Source organism: Propithecus coquereli, unplaced genomic scaffold (genome assembly GCF_000956105.1).
Source record: "Propithecus coquereli isolate 6110/MARCELLA unplaced genomic scaffold, Pcoq_1.0 Scaffold163, whole genome shotgun sequence".
Lineage (NCBI taxonomy): Eukaryota > Metazoa > Chordata > Mammalia > Primates > Indriidae > Propithecus > Propithecus coquereli.
The window spans coordinates 3296359-3320767 of record NW_012140858.1 but is presented as its reverse complement, the minus strand read 5'-3'; the positions used below and the strand labels follow the sequence as shown (position 1 = coordinate 3320767).

At 53.8% G+C, this 24409-nt stretch overlaps 1 protein-coding gene across 1 annotated transcript in view; it reads right to left on the bottom strand.

Annotated features, from left to right (window-relative positions):
* The window catches only part of RGS3 (regulator of G-protein signaling 3), a 121896-nt gene that overhangs the window by 9112 nt on the left and 88375 nt on the right, over positions 1-24409 (bottom strand). Inside the window, exon 11 of the mRNA XM_012641190.1 lies at positions 3940-4905. Within this exon, the coding sequence (XP_012496644.1) occupies positions 3940-4905 (966 nt within the window). The remainder of the gene's footprint in view (positions 1-3939; positions 4906-24409) is intronic.

Below are 24409 nucleotides of genomic sequence, written 5' to 3'. Positions count from 1 at the left end.
TGGCAGACCCCATGGAACCGTGGAAAGAGTGGATCTAAACTCTATACTTATTTGTTTATGCATAGGAAATAATTCTTCTTTAGGATTTTTTAAAATAGGAGGCTTGAAGGTACTATCACATCTTGGAGCTGGAAGGCATTTTCGGGGTTCCCGTGTCTGACTTCTGGCCTAGGCAGGAGTTTAGTGCAGCAGGGCTGGCACCCTCTGTTGACAGCCTCTGTCCGAGCGAGTGCCCTGCAGGGGAGGAAGGAGGCATGGCCAGGGAAGGGCCGCACTGTGGTCTGCTCACTGTCAGAGAACGGCCTGTGTCCCTTTGCTGAGCCCTTCAACAAGAGCATATGGGGCCCAGACACACAACTTACTCTCTGGGGCCTCCCTGGCTCCCCAGGGAAAAGGCAGAGACGAAGGCCTCTGGATCTGCGCTGTGGGCCGCCAGAGAGCAGCCAGGAGGGCAGGGGTCTGGCAGCAGGGGGCACCGTGAGACAACTCAACTCAGTGCAGGCGCCAGCCCCAGGGGTGACTCACTGGATAACCGTGGGGGGCCTTCCCCTCCCTGGACCTCAGCCGGCCCGTCTGTGAGATGACCACGGCTAAGCAGACCATCTCTGGGATCTGTCTGGTTCTAACAGTCCTGCTCGCAGTAGAAATTGCTGGCGGGGGGAGGGGGCAACACAGGGACTGCGTATCACCCTGTGGTAGGCAGCATGCGCCTTGGGCAGCCTCCGCTTATCACACAGCAGCACGAATGACCAGCCCAAGGCCATGGCACAGAGCTTTCTGTGTACTGCTACTTTGAATCCTTGGGACAATTCCAGGAAGACTTAGTGTTCCCATTTTGTAAGAGAAAACGTAAGCTCAGAGACAGAAGCAACTTGGCCGAGGTCTCAGAGCCAGGAAGGAAGAGGCAGAGCTGAGACTTGAACCTGGGTCTGTCTGACTCTGCAGCCTGAAGACTTCACCCCTCTCCTCTTCATCTCTTGCCTGGCCTCGCTTGGGAATAGTGGCCCATCAGCATCAGCTGACGCTCCCAGGAGAGCCAGGCCAATGCCAGGAAGATGGAAGCCACAGGGAACCCGCTGCCTCCACTCTGGCAGCCCGCGACCCCCAGCCCCTCCTCAGCATGAGTGTGCAGGGTCTGGGGTGGAGCCACAGAGGCCTGGACAAGGGTGAGCTCCCACCCTCACTGGCGGTGGGCCTTGGGCAAGTTCCTGCCCCTCTCTGTGCCTCAGTTTCCTCATTGGCGAAACGAGCATGGTAATAGCCCCTCCTCCCTAGGGTTACTGGGAAGATCAAATACATGGACACAGGTATTTAGGGCAGTGCCTGACACTCAGCACCCAGTGGGTGCACCATAACGGTAATGCTGTGCTGAGGAGGAAGGGGAGGAGCGGAGGATAGCAGTAGCAGGAACAGAACCAGCCACTAGTCACCAAGACTCCTCTGCTCACCTTCCCAACGTGGCTGCGAGGTGGGGGTGGTACGCATCCTACAGCCGACGGGCTGAGGCTAGGGACCAGCATTTTGTCCCAGGCCACAAGCGAGTAATGAAGGAGCCGGACAACAGCCTGGTAAGTGAGAGCCCCATGCAAGAGTGGCCACCACTGCGCTGGGGCAGACTCTGAGGTCCCTGCCAGCTCAGTCACTCAAGCCCTAGGAAGGAAGTGACAGGCAAAAGAGGGTTGGGGAGAAGAGGAGGCCAGTGGGAACTCTGGGCACCCAAAGGAGGAAGCTGAGACAGGAGAGAGCCGGTCCAGGCCTGCGGGACTCCCAGGCTGAAGTATCTGTCCCAAAATAGGAGCTGAGGTCAACCGAGCTGGGGAACTACATAGATGTGTATGCCTGGGTGTGTGTGAATTTTTCTCTATATAAATATTTTTATTGGAGTAAAGGTGGCAGGGGGAATAGAACTGGGAAGACTCTAGCGGTGGGCCCTTGAGCCTCAGCCGCCCTCCAGAGAGGAGTGGCCAGGCCTGATCTGAGTAAGTCTGAGCCTCACCTTGGTAAGAGAGTTCCAGATGCTTTCCTGTAGCGGCTGTATCACGAAATGACCTGAGATGGTGATACTCATTCGTGGGCCAAACTTGAAGGCCCTTTTCTGGAGGGCTCCAGTCTACCCTTCCAGCCTAACCACCTTTCAGCAGAAGGTGTCTCCCCAAATGCCAAGTTTGTCATATTGCTAGGGTCTAAGAAGCTAAGCGAGCCTCTGAGGCTATCTATGTCCCAACCTGGTGAGGAAGCATGCTGGGATCCATTAGTGATGTCTGCCACATGTTTGGAGGAGGAATGGCAGCATGAGTGTCATGTGTCTGCCATCCCCGCCCTTTAGGAATTCCCTGCTCTAGCCAAAGAATGCCTGCCTCATCCTCTCTGTCTGTTCTAAACTTGCTCAACCTTCAGGCCAACCTGAGCAGCATCTTTCACCAGCCTTCCCTGATGGCCCTAGGCCCTGGGGTCTCTCCTCCTGAACTCCCAGATCTCTGAGGGTCAGCTGCACTCCATGGGCACTGACCACTGAGCTCCCTGGCCTCACGACAGTTGTCATAACAACACCTTGTATTGGCTGCTGTACTTCAAGAGGAGCAGAACCAGCGTTCCCCGAAGGCCTGCGCTATGTGGCTAATATTGTTAGGCACCAGTCTCTTCTGGTTCATCCTCAACCGCCCTGGGACGTGAGTGCTATAAGCCCCTACTTTTCAGAGAAGGAAACCAAGGCTCCCAGGAACTGAGTGATTCAACCAAGGCCACACAATAAGAAACAGAGCCAGACTCAAGCTGGATGGTGGGCTTCAAGGCCATGGCGCAGTCTGTTCACTGTTAGGCCACGTTCACGGCCCACACAGATAAATCGTTTCTCACAGGCTGAGATCAGCCTCGCACATTTCTGTCGCCCCCGCTGTGGCACAGAGCACAGGGCCTGGCACACAGCAGAATATCAATAAACACTTATTTATCTATTTATAAATATTTGCAAAAGGTGAATAACCTGGTGGTTAAGAGTGCTAGCCCTGGTACCAGATTCTAATTCTGGCTCAGACATTTATAACCTGGGACAAGTCAGATAACCTCTCTGTGGCTCGGCTTCCTAATCTGTAAAATGGGCACAAAATCCTATCCACTTCATAGGGCTATTGCAAAAATGAATGAGTCAATGTAAATTGCTTAGAATAAAGCTAGCACGGAATACATAAGCATTGTCATTGCTGCTGTTGGCTGATGGATTTCTAGTATGACTAGGCCTGGACCATATCTAAATTGTAACTCTATTTCTCTAGCTACTATCTCAGCGCTTTTAAATCCCAGTATGCAACGGCTTGGGCTGGGCCACACCTGCTCTGCTTTCTGGGGGGACCAGCAGTACAACGAAGCTATAAGAACACAGCATTTGGAGTCCTAAAGTCAGGAGTTTAAGTACAGGCTCTACGTTCTTGGTCCCTCTGGGCCTCAGCTTTATCTTCTGTCAAAGGGTATAAGGGGGGCCGGGCATAGTGGCTCACGCCTGTAATCCTAGCATTCTGGGAGGCCGAGGCGGGTGGATCGTTTGAGCTCAGGAGTTCGAGACCAGCCTGAGCAAGAGCGAGACCCTGTTTCTACTAAAAATAGAAAGAAATTAGCTGGACAACTAAAAATATATAGAAAAAATTAGCCGGGCATGGTGGCATGTGCCTGTAGTCCCAGCTACTCAGGAGGTTGAGGAAGAAGGATTGCTTGAGTCCAGGAGGTTGAGGTTGCTGGAGCTAGGCTGATGCCATGGCACTGTAGCCCAGGCAAGAGAGTGAAACTCTGTCTCAAAAAAAAAGCGTAGAAGGTTCATTGGGAGGCTTACCAAAGAGCAGGGATGGGACAGGTGACAGCTCGGTCCCTGCAGTCCACACGCCTGCCCTCCCCCCATCACAGCCTCTCACCCTCTCACCCTACCCTCCCAGCCCCTCAGCCTCTCACCTTCCTGTGTCCTGTGAAGAAGAGGGAGAGGTGGTGCATGGAGCCACCGTTGCGGCCCAGTTCTTTCTTGAGGGTGCGGGGGGAAGGCATGGCCCAGGTGGAGGCAGTGCCCTCGCCGTCAGAGCAGTGCAAGGTGGTGTCAGAGGCGAAGCAGGGCCCGCGGGCCTCCTGCAGCAGGCTGCCCTCGCTGTGCGTCCGGCGCCGCAGCGAGTTCTGCACTCGCAGCGAGAGGCCGCCCTCAGCACCCTGGCCCGTCTCGATCATGCTGCTGCGCTTGGCCTCACTGCGCTCTCCATAGTTGTCATCACTTGTGTCCTCATCCTCATCCTCGTCCCCGTCTTCCCCCTCCTCAGCATCTTCTGCATCCTCCTCGTCTCCCGAGCTGCCCCCCTCTGCCCCTTCCTTCTGGCTGTAGGCACTGTCCAGCCGGACCTCAGGGATCACAAAGGTTGGCCTGGAGGCCGCAGGTGGGTTGCTGGTGGCTGCTGGTGGGTCCCCAGAGCTCACGGACTCCTCAGTAAGGGCCTTGGCTGGCAGGGCCGTCTGGCTGGGAAGCAGATCTTGACAGGGCGGGTCCTGGGCAGGGGGTTCCTGGGTGGCAGGGAGGTCTTTGCTAAGTAGGGGGTCCTGGTGAGGACGGGGTTCTTGACTAGCAGGAAGGTCCTGGCAGAGTGGGAGGTCTTGGGCTGGAGGGGGTTCCTGGCATGCTGGGGAGCCCTTGCTCGGCCGGGCTCCTTGGCCTGGAGGGAGTTCTTTGCTGGTAGCTGAGTCTTTGCTGGACAGTGGTTCTTGGCCAGGAGCGAGTTCCTGCCCAGAAGAGGAATCCTTGTTGGGTGGAAGGTCTTGTTCTGGAGGAAGCCCCTGGCCAGGAGAGGGGTCCTTGCTGGGTGAGGGGTCCTCAGCACCTGGCCCCTTCCCTTCCTCCAAGGGCATCACCCTTTTCTCATCTGCTTCTGTCTCAAACATCTGGGAAACAGAAAGAAAACAAGAAAGGCTCAGAAGAGTGGGCTACAAGATGCCAGACACCACGCACGAGTCAATGTCACAGAGGCTGGTACGAAATCAGGCAGTGGCCTGAATCCTGCACTCCCACGTCTGAAAACCCCTCCGGCTGAGCAGCGGAAGGGTCTCACCCTTGTCTCCTTGCTTGAACTTCCTGCTCCGTCAAAAACCCAGCGGGTCATTTGCGGGAGGTGAGGGAGAGGTAGCGACCATCGATGTGGCTCCTGTTAGCTGTCAGGTACCATGCCAGCTTGAGCTCCCTCTCTTACCTGGCCTTCCTGGCAGCCCCAGAAGGGAACTGTCCCCAGCTTACAGAGAGGGAAAGAGGGGTGAAGTTACCTCTGTGAGTAAAGAAGCAGCCAGGCAGTCGCTGCCTCCATGGACCAGAACCAAGCCAAGCCCCCAAGCCAGAGCAGTCACTGAACCCAGACAAAGGGTCTCTTCTACCTCACTCAAAGTCTTAAAAAGTTCCTAGTGAGTCACTCAAACAAGAATGTACTCTGAGTGTTTAAGTATCTTTGAAACTAGTAAACTGGAATGAAACCAGAACTTTAAAACATTGCCCACACCTGGACTGACCAGATGTCACAGACACACGGAACCTCCCTGAGGGATCACCCACCCAGTGATTTTTAAACTGCTTGGAGAAACCTCAGGGATTCCTTTAAAAAAAAAAAAAAAAAGGGCAAAGCATTTCCTGCCTCACACACAGCCCTCGGAACCCTCAAGTTTTTGCTGCGTTCTGACAGTAGATTTCATTTGCAAAGGGAAAAATAGTTTCCTTGGTGAAAGTCTGAAAAGCAACGATCTCATAAGACGATGTGGGCCCAGAGAACATCAGGAATGTGCCACAGCCACATGGAGGAAGCAGGGCTCAGGCCTGGGCGGGGCCCCTCTCACTCAAGGACTTAAGACTGCTGGAGCTAGAACTATTAGAGCCCAGGTTTTGTCCTTCGAGAAGCCATAGCTACATAGAACTAAAAAAGAGAAAACCCCCACACATACCTGGGAACTGTACCGATACATGGGGATGTGTGTACACGTGTGTGCACACGCGTGCACACACACACACACAGGTGGAGAATTTCAAGGGTAAGTACGCCCAGAACATGGGTTAAGAACTCTTGTTGTAGAGACCATTAATGTCCATTCGGTGGATGAGAAAACTGAGTGCAAAGAGCAGTGGCTTATCCACTATTGCACAGCTGCTCCGACACCAAAAGAGGCCATGCCTGATGCTAAGGAGTCTTTGACACCCTGGGCAGTCTGCAACGGTGAAGGGCCACAGCTGGGAGCAGGTGACCAGCTGTGGCTTAGGGCAGCTGCAGGGCGTTGCACACACGTGTCAGGGGTCACATTGGCATTTGGGTGCACCGGAGCGGATGTGAAAGCACGGTGTGGGTAAGAGCCCTGCCTGGGAGCATGAAAGTGAAAGTGGAGCCCTGCCGAGTGGAGAGGGTGACTGATAAGCGAGGGGAGGTCTCAGAGGACTCCAGGGTGACCTGGCCAGGGTCAGGGAGGGCACACCTTGGGCTCTGGTTCTCAGGCCAAAGACAGGTGCCCGCTGACCCTGTGGCCTTCTTGCCCCAGAAATCCTGCTTGTAGCTGGGAGGTGACTCCACCCAGGGACCCCCTCAGTCCTCATAGCCTCAGACTCTGAAACATCAACAATCCTAAATCCCCACTGCATAGACACGAAGGCTGAGGCCCAGGGAGGGATGGGGGCCGGCCTAGAGTCACACAGAGGGGTCAGGAAGAGCCAGCTGCTAATCCTCTGGGCCTCAAGTTCTCCACCTGTGAAATGGGATAACTAATGTGCCCAAGTGACAAACCAGGAGCACATATTATAGAAAGCGTAAAGCTCTTAAAGGAGATGACGATGGTGGTGGTAATTGTAGTGGTTTTAAAAATGAATCTGTGTCAGAAGTGAAACCTTGGGTCCATTATACCAAAGTAAAGAGGTGTCACCCCCAGTGGAGAGGCCAGCCTTTAGGTGATCTAAAGTATCTGTTTGGGAAAGAAAATGAAAATGTTGATATTTTCTAATATCTTTTGGTTCTGTCCATAGGATACAGGGACAATTCCTCGGTGAGGATTTCCCGGGGCTGTTGCCTGTTCTGTTGATCTGTCTTGCTGCTGGGTGGGTTGTCCTAAACCTCATTTGGTGCAAGGATTTCTGTACATGATTTCTGACTTTGCAGATGGCAGTCTCTCAGATCACCTACAGGTACAACCAATAGCTCACTCAGGGGTCCCATGTTTCTTTTCTTTTCTTTTTTTTTTTTTTTGAGACAGAGTCTCACTGTGTTGCTCACGGGCTAGAGTGCCGTGGCTTCAGCCTAGCTCACAGCAACCTCAAACTCCTGGGCTCAAGCGATTTCCTGCCTCAGCCTCCCGAGTAGCTGGGACTACAGGCATGCGCCACCATGCCCGGCTAATTTTTTCTATATATTTTTTTTAGTTGTCCTATTAATTTCTTTCTAATTTTTAGTAGAGACGGGGGTCTCGCTCTTGCTCAGGCTGGTCTCGAACTCCTGAGCTCAAACAATCCGCCCGCCTCGGCCTCCCAGAGAGCTAGGATTACAGGCGTGAGCCACCGCGCCCGGCCCCATGTTTCTTTTCTAACCCAGCCCTGTATCGGACATTGTGTGCAAGGCACCAGTCCATTTCACCTCGTCAATCCTCACGGTTGTAGTTATTGCTTATGCCCTTTTATTCACCTGATAATCTGCACCTTCCGTCTAAAACATCGCCCCGTTTCATCAGGAAGTAGCGCAATGACTACGTTGCCCCTCCTCCCATAGATACGGAAGGGTAGAATTGACAGTGGGGAATATGTAACAGGGAGAATGGCCTAAAAAAGGGTAAAAATGTTTTCTGTCTCTTTAAAACCCCTTTACCCTTTTTGAGAAATAAAACTTATATCCCTGTCTCCAAAAAATAAAATAAAATAAGACAAGATAAAATAAAAAATAAAATAAAATAAAAATGGATCTTAGGGAAATTCTGAAGTTAAGGACCACAAACAGTAGCATGTCTTTCCCATGTATCCCTAGAAGCAAACACCGCCAAATGCCCAGAGTCGAAATTGGCAATCATGATGCCAGGCCCCCCAGTCCAGAGCCCATCTGGAAGCTAAGGGCTGTGCTTCAGCCCCACCAGGCAGTTCCCAGGTGGAGAGAAAGACCCTCCATTAAACAGACAGGAAGACTGAAGACCCAGCCTGGACGGTGACTCAGTGACTGGCCCAGAGCCACCCTGCACCAGTCAGGGGCTAGGCTGGGACTAGAGCCCAGGCCTTCTGACTCTGTTCATCCCAAGCCCACTTCAGATCTCGGTCCCCATGAACAGCCTGGTCTCCAGCCCATCGCCCCCACTGCAGGGAGCAGTCTCCATCAGGAAACCCACACTGCCCCACAGCCAGCTCCCTGGCTCCCCACATTCGTATGACCCTCCCCACAGCCAGGCCTCCCCCGACCCCGGCCACCTGCCTCTGATAGTCCTTGGGGAAAGACGGAAGCAGCATCCGGGTGGCCTCAGGGCCTGGCACACAGTGGCACTGAGAGGGGAGCAGACCTCATTTCCCCTTTCCTGGGTGCTAGGGGCAGGGCCCAGGCCTGTCCCAGCAGTGACTGTCAGCCTGAGCCCGCCCACCCCTAGGGGAAAGTGCAGCAACAAACCCAAAACCAGAAATGCAAGTCAGCCTGCCTCTGCCAACCCTGCTCTAAACCGAGGCCAAGCCAAACAAAGCTGGCAGGGGAAGTGCGGCTCAGACAGGGGTGCCTGTCCCCAGAGGGCCCCTACCCAGAGGGATTGGCCGAGAAACCACTCAGGACTTTAGGGCTCTCAGGGTGCCCAGCGGTTATGTTTCAGATGCCCAAGTCAGGCTTTGATTTGATCCCAGTGGGCCCACTTTCTAGCTGTGTAACTCCGGCCAAGCCTCCCACCTCCTTGAGCCCCTTTCCTCACGTAGAACAGAGCCCGGTGATGTCACACTGCACTCATGGGACTACTGCTAGCCTCCTCACAGCCCTCGCCAGGAAGAGCATCTGATACAAGAAGAGCTATCAGTAGTCTCATCTTATTTTAGAGATGGGGAAACTGAGGCTCCAGAGGGGAAGGGAATTACCTAAGAAACGAGAAGCTGATGCAGGATTAGAACTTGTGTCTCCTGTCCAGGGTCTCTCTCTATTTCCTGGGCCCCTTACACACAAGAGTTTGGGGACTTTGGGGGGATCTAGGTGCCGAAGAAGAGGCCAGGAATGCCACCTGAGGACCCTCACCTGGGCCCATCCCACACCGAACGCCAAGCAGGCCCAGAGTTCACGGCAGGCTTGTGTGAGCAGTGACCGTGTGCAGGTTTGGTTGGGCCAGTGTTCCTGGGAGAGCTGGGGTGGAAGGTGGCTTGAGGGGGGCTCTGGAGCAAGTGCAGGAAACCTGTGAAACCCAGGGTGGGAGGTGGCAAGTATAGGAGAGATCAGGGCGGGAGAGGAGACACAGGTGAGGGCCAGGTCTCAGCATGAAATGGAGGGCCTGGAATTGCCCCGGGAGCAACAGAGTGACACCGGCAGAGCTGCGTGACATCAAACCCGCTGTGGACAGTGCGGGCAAGATGGTGCAGGCAGGGGGGGACGGGGGCGTGGATGCATTCATGCATTCATTCATTCTCCAGGCACTGAGGTGGGCACTGGGAGGACAGCGGGGAACAAGTCAGACACAATTGCTGCCCTCAGTTAATTCAGAAAAAACAGAGGTGAGACAGCTGGTCTTGAGGAGTGTGGTGAGTGCTCTGATGGAGGAAGTGCAGGCAGCTGGGGACACCCAGTTAGGCAACCAGCTGGTGTGATGAGCATCCAGCCAGAGCTCCCCAGAGAGACCAGCCTGCTCACCCAGGGCCTTGGGTCCAGAGTGCTGGGTGCCGCTGCCCCACCCTCCTGAGGGGGGTCAGTGTCTCTCCCATCCAACACTTCTTTGGGTTCACTGGGCCAGGGCTAATTCTGCCCATGTCTCCCCTGGTAGAAGCACACAGGAAATGGACCAGGCCTTCTAAATGGAGCCAGTTGCTTAGGATCTAATCAAGTTCTCTGCCAAATCCAATCTTGAGCTCCAACAGGCTGGGGAAGGATGGCAGCTACGACACCAGGAGCTCCCGCTCACTCCAGCTGTGACTCCTGGGCCCCAGACCCCCACCAGCTATGGGGTTTGGGGTGGTAGTGGGCTACTGGAAGTGACTTGTCCAACATCACGCAGCTACTAACTGCAGGGCCAGGTCTGCTGAACCAGAGGCAACCTGCAGCCCTCACTCTGATGACTCATCATGTCCACCACAGATGCCAGGCTCGGCATCTGCCCTCAAAAACCACTTCCTGCACTGGGGGGTGGGGGGAGCTGGGGTTTGCCTCTGTCCCAGGGTGGCCCTTACGCAGCCAGGATTTTACAGAAAGAGCAAGGGACGTAAATCCAGAAGACCTGGGCTGGAATCCTCATTCCGTCATTTGCTAGCTGTGTGATCCCAGGCTACCACCCCTGCAAGCCTGGTTTTTCTCTGCCACGAAAGGGGGTGAGGATGCCACCTGCCTCCTGTTCCAGAGAGCTATGCGGACCAATTCTGAGAAAGGACAGGAAAGTTCTCTGTGAACTGTAAAGTTATTTGAGGAAGTGAGCAGCTCTTAGAATTCCTGCCCAGCGCTGGACCTCCGGGCTTGATTTTCGGGATGGGTTGTTCCTGCAAGTCTGGCACACTCCGGGCTCCCAGCTCCAGTCCCTGGCTGGATGCTGCTCGGTTAACACTGAGCTCCCCTGGCCCAGCCGCAGTCCAGCTCCTCCAGCTCTGGCTTCTTGACACCCAGAGGCTGGCGCCCCAGTGATGCCTCTGCCACCAGCCCAGAGACCCTCCAGGCCATTCTTTGCCCCCACCCCGCCCCAACACAACAGATTTGGCAAAGTCCAGGAGGATGGAGGCAGCATGTACAGTGGTGACAGCCTCAAATACTGGTCCCCACTTCACACTTACTGGCTGGGTGACCTGAGGCTCAATCTCTCTGTGCCTCAGTTCCCTTAGGCACAACATGGGATTAATAATACCTCCTCGCAGTGTTGTTAGAGCAATACATGAGCTAATAACATCTAGAGCTCAGCACCATGCTGGCACACATGGCACTCAATAAAGGGTAGCCTCCCCCATGCCATATAGCTTGGCTTTGACATCTTCCTCCCTGGATTTCCAACCCTTCTCCACTCCCTCGTGGCCTCTCTGCCCGTCCATCAGGATCTGTCCCAGGCCCCCTCTCACCTCAGTCCTGCATGCTCCCTCGTGCACCCACCCACTCCTGAGGCTACAGTCGCCCTCTGCACCGTCTGGCTGCTGACGACTCCCGGTCCTCACTGCCAGCCCAGACCCGTCTCCTGAGTCTAGACGTCATAGTCAAGTATTCACCAAATCCTCATGGAATAGCTCTGCACCCAAACTGTTCTAGGCTCTGTGTGTACAGCAGGGAATAAGAAAGACATGATCCTTGTCTTCGTGGAGTTTGCAGGCTAGAGAGGAAGGACAGATGTTAACCAAGTTGTCACCCACATAAACAGAAGATAAATACAAACTGTGATCCGCCTGTGAGACAGAATAAATGGAAGTGTCGGGAAAGGTCGCCCTGTGGAATGACCAAGACTGAAACCTGCTCAAGGGGCAGGGAGGGGCTCACTGAGGGAGGAAGCAGCACGTGCAAAGGCCCGAGCCAGGAAAGGGCTTAGTGCACCACTGGAACAGAGAGGACACCTGTGTGGCCGCCACCCAGGGTGGGGGTGGAGACCACCTTCTGGACATCCATCCCATCAGAGCCCCCAGCTCAACAAGGCCCAGACTGGATGCATGATCTTCCCCCAAGCCCACTCCTCCTCTCGGGGTCCCTGTATCAGTGATGCCACCGCCAATCACCCAAACCGGGGAGCTGGACGTCATTCTCTGCTCCTTTTCCTCATACGACCCCCGTGGTCAATCCCCAAATCCTCCCAACTGTCACTTATTAAATCCCAAGAATCTTTCCACTAGGGAGGTTGTGTGCGGGTGGACAGAGTATATGGGAACTCTCTGCACTTGGCGCTTAGTTTCTAAAACTACTCTAGAAAATAAAGTTGACCAATTTGTTTTAAAAAAGAATCTTTCCTCTCTCTCCATGTCCACTACCACCACCTCCCTCCAGACCACGGTCACCCCCAGTCATGATGCCCACCTCCCGGTGGTGGTCCAGACCCCTCTGGTCATCCTCCGTGTTATGCCAGGCAGCTTTCTAAATGCAAATCTGAACTTGCCACCACTCTGCTTGAAACTTTGATGCGACTCCCCAGTACCTCTCAGATAAAGTCCACATTCTGTAGCCCTGGAAGACCCTGGGCTCTGTCTCTCTGTCTCCCTCTAGCCTCATGTCTGACCACTCCCCACCTTAAGTGTTTGATGGATGAGTGAATGAATGAATGAGTAACCCAGAGAACTTGACAGGACCATGTGGACTCTCACTACTCGAAGTGCAAAGTGCGGCCCGCGAACCCGCAGCCGCAGCACCCAGGAGCTTATGTGAAATACACACTCTTAGCTGCAATCTGCACCTGCCGAGCAGAATCTGCATTTCAACAATCTCCCAAGTAATTCATTTGCGTATTAAAGTTTGAAAAACACCCATCTAGACTATTGGTTCTTAACAGAGAGGTACACTTTAGAATCACCTGTGAAGCATTTTTAAAATACCTATATCTGGGCCCAGTCCTAGACCTACTGGCTCAGACACCCTGTGAGTAGGGCCCAGGCATTTTTACTTCTTTCTAATTCCCTAGACAATTCTGATCAGGTAACGGGGAAGGTAACTGAGGCCCATAGAAGGGAGGTGATAGGCCCAAGGTCATACAACAGAATCAGGACTAGAATCCAGCCCAGAACCTCACCCGGGACCAGTTCCAACACACAGCACTCCTTCTGTAATGGGAAGCCGGCGCGGAAGAGGCACAACCTTGGTGCGGGACGGGGAGCCGGCAAGCCCGCTGGAGGCAGCTCCCATTCACGTTCCCTACAACTGAGGCCCAACTACAGGAGGACAGAGGGGGAAAGGAAGAATTTGACCAGACCGAAATTTCTCGATCACTGAAGAATCCCACAACTCCTCATGGGTCTGTCAGAGGCTCAGGAGGGCAACACGCCACAGCAGCAAGCATACCCATCCTACTGAAAGCAAGACTGAAGAACAGGAAGTAGCTAACCATAGTTCAGAAACTCAGGACAAAGCCAACACTCAGGGAAGGGGAATCCCTGAGGAGTGAGAAGACAGAGGGCCCTCTTAGCAACCTTCCCTACTCTTGGCATCATCACCTGACCAAGCCAGAAGGACATGATGCCCTTTGCAGCCTGCTGGAGATCCCTGCCCCACCTGCCTGGATGCCAGCTTCTCACTCGGCGGGGAGGCAGCTCCCAAGGTCTAGGTCCCAGCACTGCACTACCCCATCACTGCCTTGCCAGGGCCCTTCTCCTCTTGGGGTCTCAGACGCCACTGCTTAAACGTGGGTTGGGGAGAGACTCACAGCCTCTGCCCCCACCCACAGCCCCAAAGATCCCTTCTACTGCTCCAGCTCTCTTCTCTGAAAGGCAGGGAGGTGAGAGCTGGGAGGTTCCGGCCTCTTTCTGTGTTCATGGGGATGGGAACTAATGCCTCGTTAGAGGGCAAGCTCCAGGCTCCTTGGGCCTCTCCTGTTCTACCCCTGGGTGCTCCGCTCAGGAACAAGTTCACCATGGGCTCCACCCCCACTCCTCTTCCTACCTGGCACCCTGCTTTTCTGCCAGCTCCATGTGTGTGCACATGTGTGTGTTCACACGTGTGTGTGTGCCTGCGCTGTCTCATTTCCCTAATACCTCTACCTCCTCAAGTCCTCTTCTCATCCATCCCCATGAGGCCGGGCTCAATGCTTCCTTGGACAGGGTTCACCCTGTTGCCAGGGCTAGAGTGCAGTGGAGACGTCATCACAGCTCACTGCAACCTTGAACTCCTGGGCTCAAGGGATCCTCCTGCCTCAGCCTCCCGAGTAGCTGGGACTATAAGCATGTACCACCATGCCTGGCTAATTTTTTTATTTTTATAGGGATGGGGTCTCGCTGTTGCCCAGGCTGGTCTTGAACTCCTGGCCTTAAGCAATCCACCTTAGGCTCCCAATGCTAGGATTACAATCGTGAGCCACCATGCCCACCTGATCTTTTTAACAAATTGGATATTTACCCAGAAAAATTAGTCTTAACCTCTACAATACACCATGCATAAAAATCTATTTCAAATGGATTTTAGATCTAAATATAAAATATAAAACAATAAAACTTCTAGAAGATAACAAAAGAATATATTCATAACCCTGTAATAAGCAAAGAAACAGGACTCGATGAGCAGTCTAAGGAAAAAAAAGATTGACAAATTGGACTGCATTAAAATTAAGAACTTCTGTTCTTCAAATATACCCTTAACAGAGTGAAAAGACAATTCCCAGAGTGGGGGAAATATTTGGAATGTATATATCCAACAATGAACCCATATCCAGAATATTTTTTAAGTTCCCACAAATCAATCAGAAAAAAAAAAAAAAAATCCAACAGAAGAATGGGAGAAAGACTTGAACAGGCACTTTGCCAAAGAGGTTACCCAAATGGCTAATCACCATATGAAAAGATACCCAACCTCATTAGTCGTCAAGGAAATGCAAATTAAAACCACAATTAGATAGCACAATATCTAATACCAATAATGTTGGTAAGGATGTGGAATAACAGGCTCTCACATACAACTTGAAGGAGAATGTATTGGTGTCACACTTTGGAAAATTATATGATTATATCTACCAAAGTTAATTATATACAACTCTATGACTCAGCAATTGCGAACCTTAGGCATTTGCCCAACAGAAAGCATATATAGTGCATCAAAAGACATGTACAAAAATATTCACAGCAGCACTATTCATTATAGCCTCCAACTGGAAACAACCCAAACGTTCATCAACAGTAGAATGGGTGAACTATGGCATTTTCACACAATGAAATGTCACAGAGCAATGAAAATGAACAAAATAAAACTTGATACAATAAAATTGATGAATTTTAACATCAAAATGCTGATGTAAAGAAGTTAGCATAAAAGAATACACGCTCAAAGATTCCATTTACATAAAGTTCAAAGACAGGCAGCACTAATGAATGACAGAAGTCAGGACAGGGGTCACCTTTGAGACCATAGTGACTGAAAGGGGGTCCATGGGATAGGTGGGGTTCCTGGGGTACTGGAATGTTCTATTTCTTGACCTGGATGGGGGCTACATGGGTACATTCACTTTGTAAAAATTTATTGGCTGCATACTTCTAATCTTTCTGTAAGTATGTTATACTTCACTTTAAAAGTTTATTTTAGAAACAGATTGGCATCCTAGTGTCTCCTCCTCTGCTGCCTGAGCGGAGGCAGTGGCTCCTTCCTCTGTGACTCCTTGACTTTTGTACACATCTCCGATTGCACATTCCAACTGGTTCCCTGCTACAGAAAGCTGCTGTACCGCCTCCTGTTTGCTGAATGCCTCCTCTGTGTCAGACCCGTGCCAAACATCTCAGCTACGTCACTGAATTTCTATGCGAGAAGGAGCTAGTGGCACTCCCACTGCTAGCACAACCCGGAGTCAATAGGCACGGAGCATGTCTAAGTGCCTTCAAGTATCATCTCATTTAACCAGATGAGGCTGAACCACTACCTGAAGAAATGGAGGCAGGAGAGGCTCAGTGTCTTGCCCAAGGGCATACAATTGCAAGGTAGGAGAGAGCCGGCCATCAAGTTCAGAACCCACGTTCCCATACAACACACTAGATGGCCTCCCTTGATAAGGAGGAGCACGTGGTTGGACACACAAAGGCAGTATCTATGGCCAGGAAGGAATCATGTCTACACCTCGGAGGGGTGGATAGACTGGGACAGAGACCTGCTCCTTCGATGTGCAAGTATCTGTGCAAACAGATCCAGCCTCACCTCTTGCAGGAAGCTTTGCTGAGGCTCCCAGCCTAGGTTGGATGCTTCCCCTGGCGTTCCCACAGCTTCCTGTGCCTCGCCACGAAAGCCGTGTTGTTACTATCCATTACCTGCCCATCCCTGGCACTAGACTAGAGATTGGACCTTTTAGATCTACATCTCTAGTAACTGGCAAGAGCATGACACATAGTAGGTGCTTAATACATGTGGAAGGAAGAAAGCAAGGGTGGGGGAGGCAGAAAGGACAATACAAAGCCGCTGTTTGGATCAACTGGGAGCTCTATTAATCGAGGTCTGAAAGGTGAAGGTTTCATGTTCTGGCTGGGCACCAGTTACTACCCTTGCCTTGCAGGGTGCAGAGCTACGCCACCTTCCATTCCACGATCTTCCTCTTGGCTGCCTCCAGTCTTCTCTCAAGGTTCCCACCAGTCATTTGGTCCTCAGAGGCTCTGCCACGACCTTTCTCCACCTCTCTCCTTATTCCATCATCCCGTCTCCCTGCCTTGAGTGCCCGTGGTTCTGCTATTTGCCTGAGGCTAACCCCACCAAGAGGTACTGAGGACACCACAAAGAGCGCTGGCTATGTGGTAAAAAGTGTGCCTACTCCCAAAGAACTTCTTGCATGCCCCCTTTCTAAGCTGGGAGCTGCTGACAGTTCTCCGGCAGCAGCCTGAGCCGCAGTGCCAGGTACAAGTAGGCTGGTCCATGGAGGGCAGGAAGAGGGGAGAAGCCTGAGGCCATCTGGAGCACAGGGCACACCTGGCAGCTATCCACACATCTGGAGTGATGGCCTAGGCCCATTGCCAGAAGGAAGAGGTATCCTGGGACACTCTCCTCTCTCCTCTGTGCCTGGAAACTCTGATCTCCCAAGCCGCTCGTGGCCTCAGCACTCCTCCCCCATCCTGCCCCCACCCCCACCCAATCCTGGAAGCCAGGGTGCAGCTGGTTGTGTAGGGGAAGGCGGTGGCTCCCTGGGGCTGAGCCTAGCTGGCCTGCTGTGAGTGGCTCCAGCTTCTCCGGGCTTAAGGGGCTGAGCCATAAGCAGCCTTGTTTATCCCTGGGAGGAATGACGGTTTTCCCTGGGCAATGACATCTTGGAAACTGCCTGGCTCCACAAACAACAACAAACCTCCCAGCGTCGGCCTGGGCTGCAGCTTACATGAGAAGGCTTCTGCCCAGAAGCACCCAAGAAACAGGTTGGGGGCTGCTTCCCTGCTGAGCCAGACCCTGGCTTTGCCTGCTGACTCTTGGAACCCAGGAAGAGGAGAGGATCTACAGAGAATCAGAGAATTGGATGTTTGGAAGGGGTCTGGCAATACCTGGTCCAGTCCCAAAGAGGAAATTGAGCCAGAGAAAGAGGCATATTTGCCTGAGATCATCAGTGAGCAAATACTAGAAGGTACTTCAGTTTCTACCCTATTGACCAAGGCTTTTCTCTATCATACATGTTGATTTTGCAGAGGATAGCAGGATTCCAGTCGGTAAGCCCAAAGGTCCAAAAAGGGACATGTTACTGGTGAGTCCAAAGACAAGGAAGCCCCAAGATGAAACTCAGGTACTCTGAGATATCCAGTTAGTGCAGTGGAGAGAGACCTGGGGAACCAGAGACCTGAGTTCTCGTCTCTGCCTTGCTGCTGAGTCTCATGTAACCTCAGGCAAGTGCTTCCTCTCCTGCCTCCGTCCCCTATCCAGAAGGCAAACAGACTGTGTCATCTCCAGAGCCTTGGGAGACCAAATGGGAAGCAGTTCTCGGGGTCCCCAGCTGGAGACAGGCACTCCCTCCTCGGCTGCGCCTCTTCTGAGGGAGCCACGAAGACCACTGGCTGAGAATCAACCCCCCAGATCCACCCTGGTTGGCACCATCCCAAGAGGGTCCAGGGAGCTAAGCTCCAAGGCCTGTCATGTGTGCAAAGGACCGTGAGCATTTCCTCTGAACCAGCCAGGGCTCTCCTCTCCACTTTCTCTGGCCCAGGCTACGGTGTGGATACCACCCAGCCCAGCAGGACTCTCGAGTAGGCTCTTCCTATGGCCTCAGCCAGGAGGAAGCCAAAATTCTCCCGGCCTCACCTCCCATCAGACCCAGCCCCCACCCCTTAGCCCGATGGACACAACCCTGTCACGCAGAGACTAGGCCTATCCTGAGGGAACTCCTCGCCAGGCCCTCCTTGCAGGCACAAAGCTAGGAGAGGGGCAGACAGAGCTAACTTGCACATCAGTGTTTGTCATAGCCAGGGCAATTCAACACCCCTCTCCAACAGTGCCCCAGGCCCCAGGCCAGGCACTTGGGACCAAGGGACAAATAAAGCTCAGATTCTGCATAAACAGGACATGAAGCAAAGACTATGGGTGGCACCACCAATAGACAGACTTATTCTAGCTTGAGTTGTAGAAATTTGGGTAGGATAAGACCTGGAGAGAAGGGAAGAGAGGGGCTTTCCAGGCAGATGGAACAGCTTATGCAAACGCAAGGAAGCATGGTGGTTTATTGATACCAAGTACTTATAATCATAAGCCCCATCGATGATTTCTAGCTTAAAGCCCTGGAGACTTCTCAACAGGGGTAGCCTCTCACTTCAACTGCTTCTACCCTTGCCTACTGCTCAGATGCCAGCTAGGCCTGGAGCAAGCCCTGCTGTGGAACTTGGCTCCCTGGAGGGCCCGCCCTAGGCTAAGCCATGCCACGTGCTAGAGCTGCGGAAGAGGGGAGGTGCCCCTTGGCTGGGTGCAGAGGACTCAAGGGGCGCTGGCGGAAACTTTGACTATTCAGTGCTCTGGCTGGGATCCCACAGGCATCCGTGGGGCAGGCCTCTGTAGCTCCTTCCTTCCAGATGTCCCCACTCTAGCCGTCATGAGAGGGGAGCCAGATAGCCCCCCAGCCATAGGGTGTGAGAGCAGGAGGGTGTGGAAAGTTTTCAAGAGTTGCTGAGGGGCCTGGTGCTCCTGCACCCAGCGAGGCATCTCAAGCCAGGAGTGTCAGATTCAAAGATGAATTACTGAGCTCAGGTCAGGGTAATGGTTTCCCACATGTTCCTCACTGTTCTAGGAGGCAGATGTCCTCCATCCTGATCCTGGCTCAGCCACAGACCTGCTGTTCAAACTTGGACAAGGCCCCTCCCCTTTCTGGGCCCAGGTTTATCCTCCAGCCCTGGGTCCTAGGGTTCAAGGGCTCTTCCTGCACACCTCGGGACAAGAGTAGAGATATGGCCCCTCCGGGATGAGAAAAGAATTGGCCTCTGCCCACTCACAGTGGCTAGCTCTGTGGGGTGAGCGTCTCTAACCACTACCCCTTCCTTGTGGCTCTTGGCTGGAGCCAAGGGAGCAGGTGCAGGCCCTGTCCCAAGGGGTTTGAGCTCAGAAGCAGAGCATCCCTGCTTGTGCTTCCAGCGGACATTTCTGCAGAAGCAAAATCTCAGGGATAAAAGCCAACTCCCCAAGACTACCTCTTTCCCGGCCAATGGAACTAGGCAAGAATTGTCATCCCTGGTGGCTGGTGTGTGGCAGCATCCCTGATACGATAGCAAACACTGCCGGCTGAGTGCTCCCTCCCCATGCAGTGTCCCGACTTCTCGGTCACCAAACATTCCTTGTCTCTCCCAGAAAGAAAAGCTGGCTGGCCAGCCTAGAAGTGGGAGCAGCAAACAGTGAGAGCGTGCCCCTTAGCCTTGCGGGGCCCTCAGCCCCTGAGACAGACAGACAGACAGACAGACACACACACACACACACACACACACACACACACACACACACACGAGCCATCTCAGAGCAGAACACAAATGGTTTGGTTGCAACATGTCTATCAATGGCTGCCCTGGGGAAGAAACAATAGAAACAGGGGCACGGAGTGGCTTGGACTAGAGCCCCCCGCCCACCACGCACACACCGCTGTCACTGAGGCACCTACCCAGCACACTCCGGCAGGGACCCAGGCGACTCCTGCCCGCCGCTCCTGCCCGCCCGCCCGCCCGCCAGGCTCTCCACCGGCTCCTCCCGCAGGCGGGCAGGCGGCCGTAGCAGTGGCAGCTCCTGGCAGCCGTGTCAAGCGGTCGGCCGCCCTCCCCAGACAGAGCTCCTTTGTGTCAGCGGAGCTATTTATGGACTTACCCAAGTTCCCCAGGGGAGCGATACCTGCTAGGAAAAGCAGAGCCAAATGACCAGGTTCCGCCTCCCACATCTAGGTAGCGTTTTCGAAACCCTTGCATCACCCGTCCCTCCTCCTCTTCCTCCTCCTCCTACTTGTCCTCCTCCTCTTCCTCCTCCTCCTCCAGCGCCCTTCCCAAACACACACCCTGTCCAGCCGGCCACCGCCACTCTGGAGAGAGGTTGGATTTCTTCCTTCCATCAGATAGAAAACTCTGTGGTTTCCCAAACCACTTTTATCCAAGAAGGAGTCCAGGATGTCTCAAGGAAGAGAGTCCTCGCCAGCCCGTCCTTCAGCCTGCGAGGGGCTGAGCTGGCTCCTCCGTTTCACGGTCTTACACTCACAAACGCGGGCCCTGGGTCCCCTGCAGCCCGCCCCCAGGGCCCAAGCTGGCCCCCAGAGTGCTGCTCCGGAGGGAAAGGCATCCATGCCTCACAGCGGCACCCCCTGGCACTGGGATCCCGAGCCGGCTCCACCCCACGCACATCCTGAGGACTCCCGGACCGGGGCAGCGCAAAGCCACTGTGGCTGCTCCCCGGCAGGACCGGGCCAATCACCGAGGCTTCCCTATCACACTCCCACCCCCACCCCCACGCGGCTCTCATCCCAATGGGCGGCTGCACATGAACTCAGGGTCCTGCAGCCGCACACGCCGACTTGCTGACTCGGCGGAGAATGCGACCGCCCCCAGGGAGGGGGAGTGGCAGCTTCAGTCGCCTCCCAGCAGCACCACACAGCACAGCTGGACACACATGGTTTTGGGGGGCACTTTTTTCTATCAAACTCTGGGGAATCCAAGATAGAGAACTTGAGGCTTCCTCTCCCCATATGGGCTGGGAGGGGCACATTACAATAGCTCAAGAGTTACCGCCATGAATGACAAAGACACTAACAGAGGAGCCAGGGGGGGGGCAGTGAAACAAGCACTGTACTGAGAGGTGAGGGCCCCCAATTCCAGCTCCAACTGAAGCACTGGTTGACTGGGTATCACTGAACAAGTCCCTGCCCCTCTCCGAGCCTTGGTTTCCTCGTCTGCAAAATGGACTGATAACCCATGGCCTGCTCATCTGTGGGATTAATAGAGGATTCAGTGAGCATGAACGTGCCAGGCCTGGTTCCCAGAGCTTTGCCTGCATTAATTCCTTTAATCCTTACCAGCACCTTGGGAGGAGAGGTCCATTATTACCCTAGTTACAGATGAAGAGTCCAAGGAACAGAATGGCAGAGGAAGTTTCCCACAGTCACACAGCCAGCTGGCTGTGAAGCCAGGATTGACGGCCAGCTGTTCCTACCCCCAGACACCCACTCTTACCCACTGCACAGCCCCACCACTGCAAGAAGCTGCCATGCCAGCACAAAGCTGTCCTCCAGTGCTGCGGCTGTGGCTGCTGCTGCTCACTGTCTGATGCGACAGATGCACCCTGGGCTGCGCCCGGGCCCAGGCGGGGAATGCCCATCCTGTGGCTGACTCCCACCCGAGCAGCGGGCACCTGGATGTCAGTACAGGAGAAAAATGGCCGGAAGGGCGCTTCCTATGCTCACCCCACCCCACCTCCACCACCGAGGCTAAAGCATTGTCTGTTTTCTCTCCCTATGGTGGTCTCAGTGTCCGGAATGTCTATTCCTGTCTCTCCCACACATACAAGCATACACATGCATGCTGCTATAAGAAAATATCCTTTATCGAGATTGACTCAGAACAGCCCTTATCTGAGTCAGTCACTTACAAACTCTAACCAATGCTTCATCGTGTCCCTGGGGCAGAGCCAAGGCAGTCCTTGCAGAGCCCAGGAACCTTCCAGGTTAGAAGGCTGTCATTCTGCAGGCTTCTGGGAAGCAGAGCCCAGCCTTGGCCTGGGAAACTAAGGAGGTGAGTCTCAGGAGACGGCCAATTCCAATGGAGCTGGCCAATTCCCAGTGGGGCTGGCTGGGTCCCAGGATGGAATTTCTGGGGCTTAATTTCTTAGGGTTCCTTGACACGAGAGGTGACGTCAAGCTCCAGCTGGGCTTTCACCTTCTTTCAATCATCAGATAGTTCCGGAGCATCGACTACATGCCGGCCTCTGTGCTGGGCCCTGGGGATGCGGTGGAGAACAGAAAGGATGGGCCCTGCACTCACAAAGCTGACCGTCCAGTGAGGGGGACAGACATCCGCCATAGAGTCAGACCAGTGAGTCCACAATTAGACACGGCGCTGTGACAGGCAAAGCAGCTCTGCCAACCCAGGGCCCTGGGTCCAGAATACATTCATCAGTGCCCTGGACCACAGCATAATGAGGAAGGGGCAGAGCAGCTCGGTGTCCCAAGGCCCAGGAGCCTGCCAGGCCAGGCTAGGAGAGCATCTAGTGGTTGGGGCAGCCCTGGGATGGGCACTGCCCTCTGCCTCCTCATAGCTCCAGACAAATCACCAGGACAGGTGGCACCCAGTGCACAGCCTGGGGCAGGATGGGGACATCACTGGCAGCCAGGCTTTCTAAGCCAGAGGGCCCTTGGCGATCTTTCAGTGCTACTTTCCCATTTACGGTCAGTGAAACTGAGGCCCAGAGAGGGAAAGTGACTTTCCCAAGGAAACAGAGCAAGTGAATGGCAGGGCTGGGAGCAGGGATCACTAACTCCCAGTCTGGTGCTCCTTTCACCACATCGCAATGCTTCCCAGACAGATATAAGCGATGGTGCTCTCCAGTACAGGAGGAATTGGGATCTAGGGAGCAGTAGATCTAGGTGGCTCACAGGCCACAGGGATCGGCACCTGGGTACCGAGGGACTGGGCCCCATTCATCGATTCACATATTTTATATAACAAACACTTATTTGACACTACATGGTAGCACTGTGCTAAGCACTTTCTAATTATTGATTCATTAAATTCGCATAATCCTACCAAATATGATTTCTAATATCCCTACTTTACAGATGGGTAAATAGAGGCAGAGAGACATTATGAAACCTGTGCAAACCTGCACACTAGTAAGTACAGAGCTACAGATCAAGCCTAGTCCGCTTTCCACTGTGTCCTGCACCACTGCCCAGGGCAGCCCACGGCACAGGCTAGTCTGCCGGTTACACTGAGAAGCCAGCTGGCTGTACGGCCCAACCACACAGGCAAACTGCCCACTGCTCAGATAGGCTGGCAGCAGCTCCCAAGGCTGAGAGCAGGGAGGCTCAGCAGGGCCCCACCTCTCATTTTTGGAGAGCGGCACCCTCAGGCAGAGGCCTCTGTGGAGATGCAGCAGCAGCCTGCACCACAGGGAGATTTCCGCTGTCTCCCTTAATACCCGCACTGCGTTAAGCCCAATACGTCTGGGCTTATGTTCCCAAGACCCTGTCATGAGCCCTGCACAGACAGAAACCCACTCACCTTCCCCATGCAACTCCGCCTGGGGGCAGTGAAGCCTCGGCAATGCCCTCCTCAAAGAAAGAAAGACACCTCTCAGGGGCTATGTCGTGAGCTTCCCCATCCTGGCTTCTGATCCGAAGTCCACTGGGATTTTGTTCTGGAATAGGGAGGAGTGTGATGCTGCTATGGCAGAAACCGGGCAGAAGCCAGGGAGAGGTGTGGTCCCAGGAATTCCAGAGCACTGGACAGAGTGAAACCACCCCCTTGCCCCTGCCAGCAGCTGCTTAGACATTCATTACACCCAGACACCCTGGGCCTGTGCTAGGGATACACTAGCCTCACCTTCTACAGAGCCCTGCCCCATCTCAACCCACTGTATAACAAGTGACAACGCTTTGGAACCCACTCCAGCCCAAGCTTTGAATCTGCATACCCACTTAGAAAGTTCTGGGCTTTTACTCACTGGGGCTCATAGCTCTGGTCAGAGGATCTACAGCCTCCATGCAGAAAGGCCCTCCCCACCAGAGTTGGCCAAGAAACTTTAATTAGTTATTTCAATAACCGCTGAATCCCTACTATGTGCTGCAGCTTGTACTAGGAGTTAAGGTCACAGAGCTAGCAGGGAAGCAGCCTGCTCCTGGGGTGGAGCTTGGAGGGTGGGCATGGCAAATTCTTGACGTGTTTTGTCCTCTAGGACCGTAACACCAGGGCAAGGAGCTTGCTAAGGGCATGGACCTTGCTCTTCCTGGTGGTATGTGCCTTATTTTTGGGACACATGCCACAAGTGATGGGGTGAGGGTAAGACAGAGCAGGTTTAAGTTCACAGGGAGCTCTGGCTTACAGCCTGCAGAACCCAGGGTGAGCCCCTTCCCCTTCCTGGCCTCAGTCTTCCACTTGTAAAATGAGGCCAGGGAGTGGGTATCCGGTGGCCTCAGCCCCACTCCTGCCCTGCAATGGGCA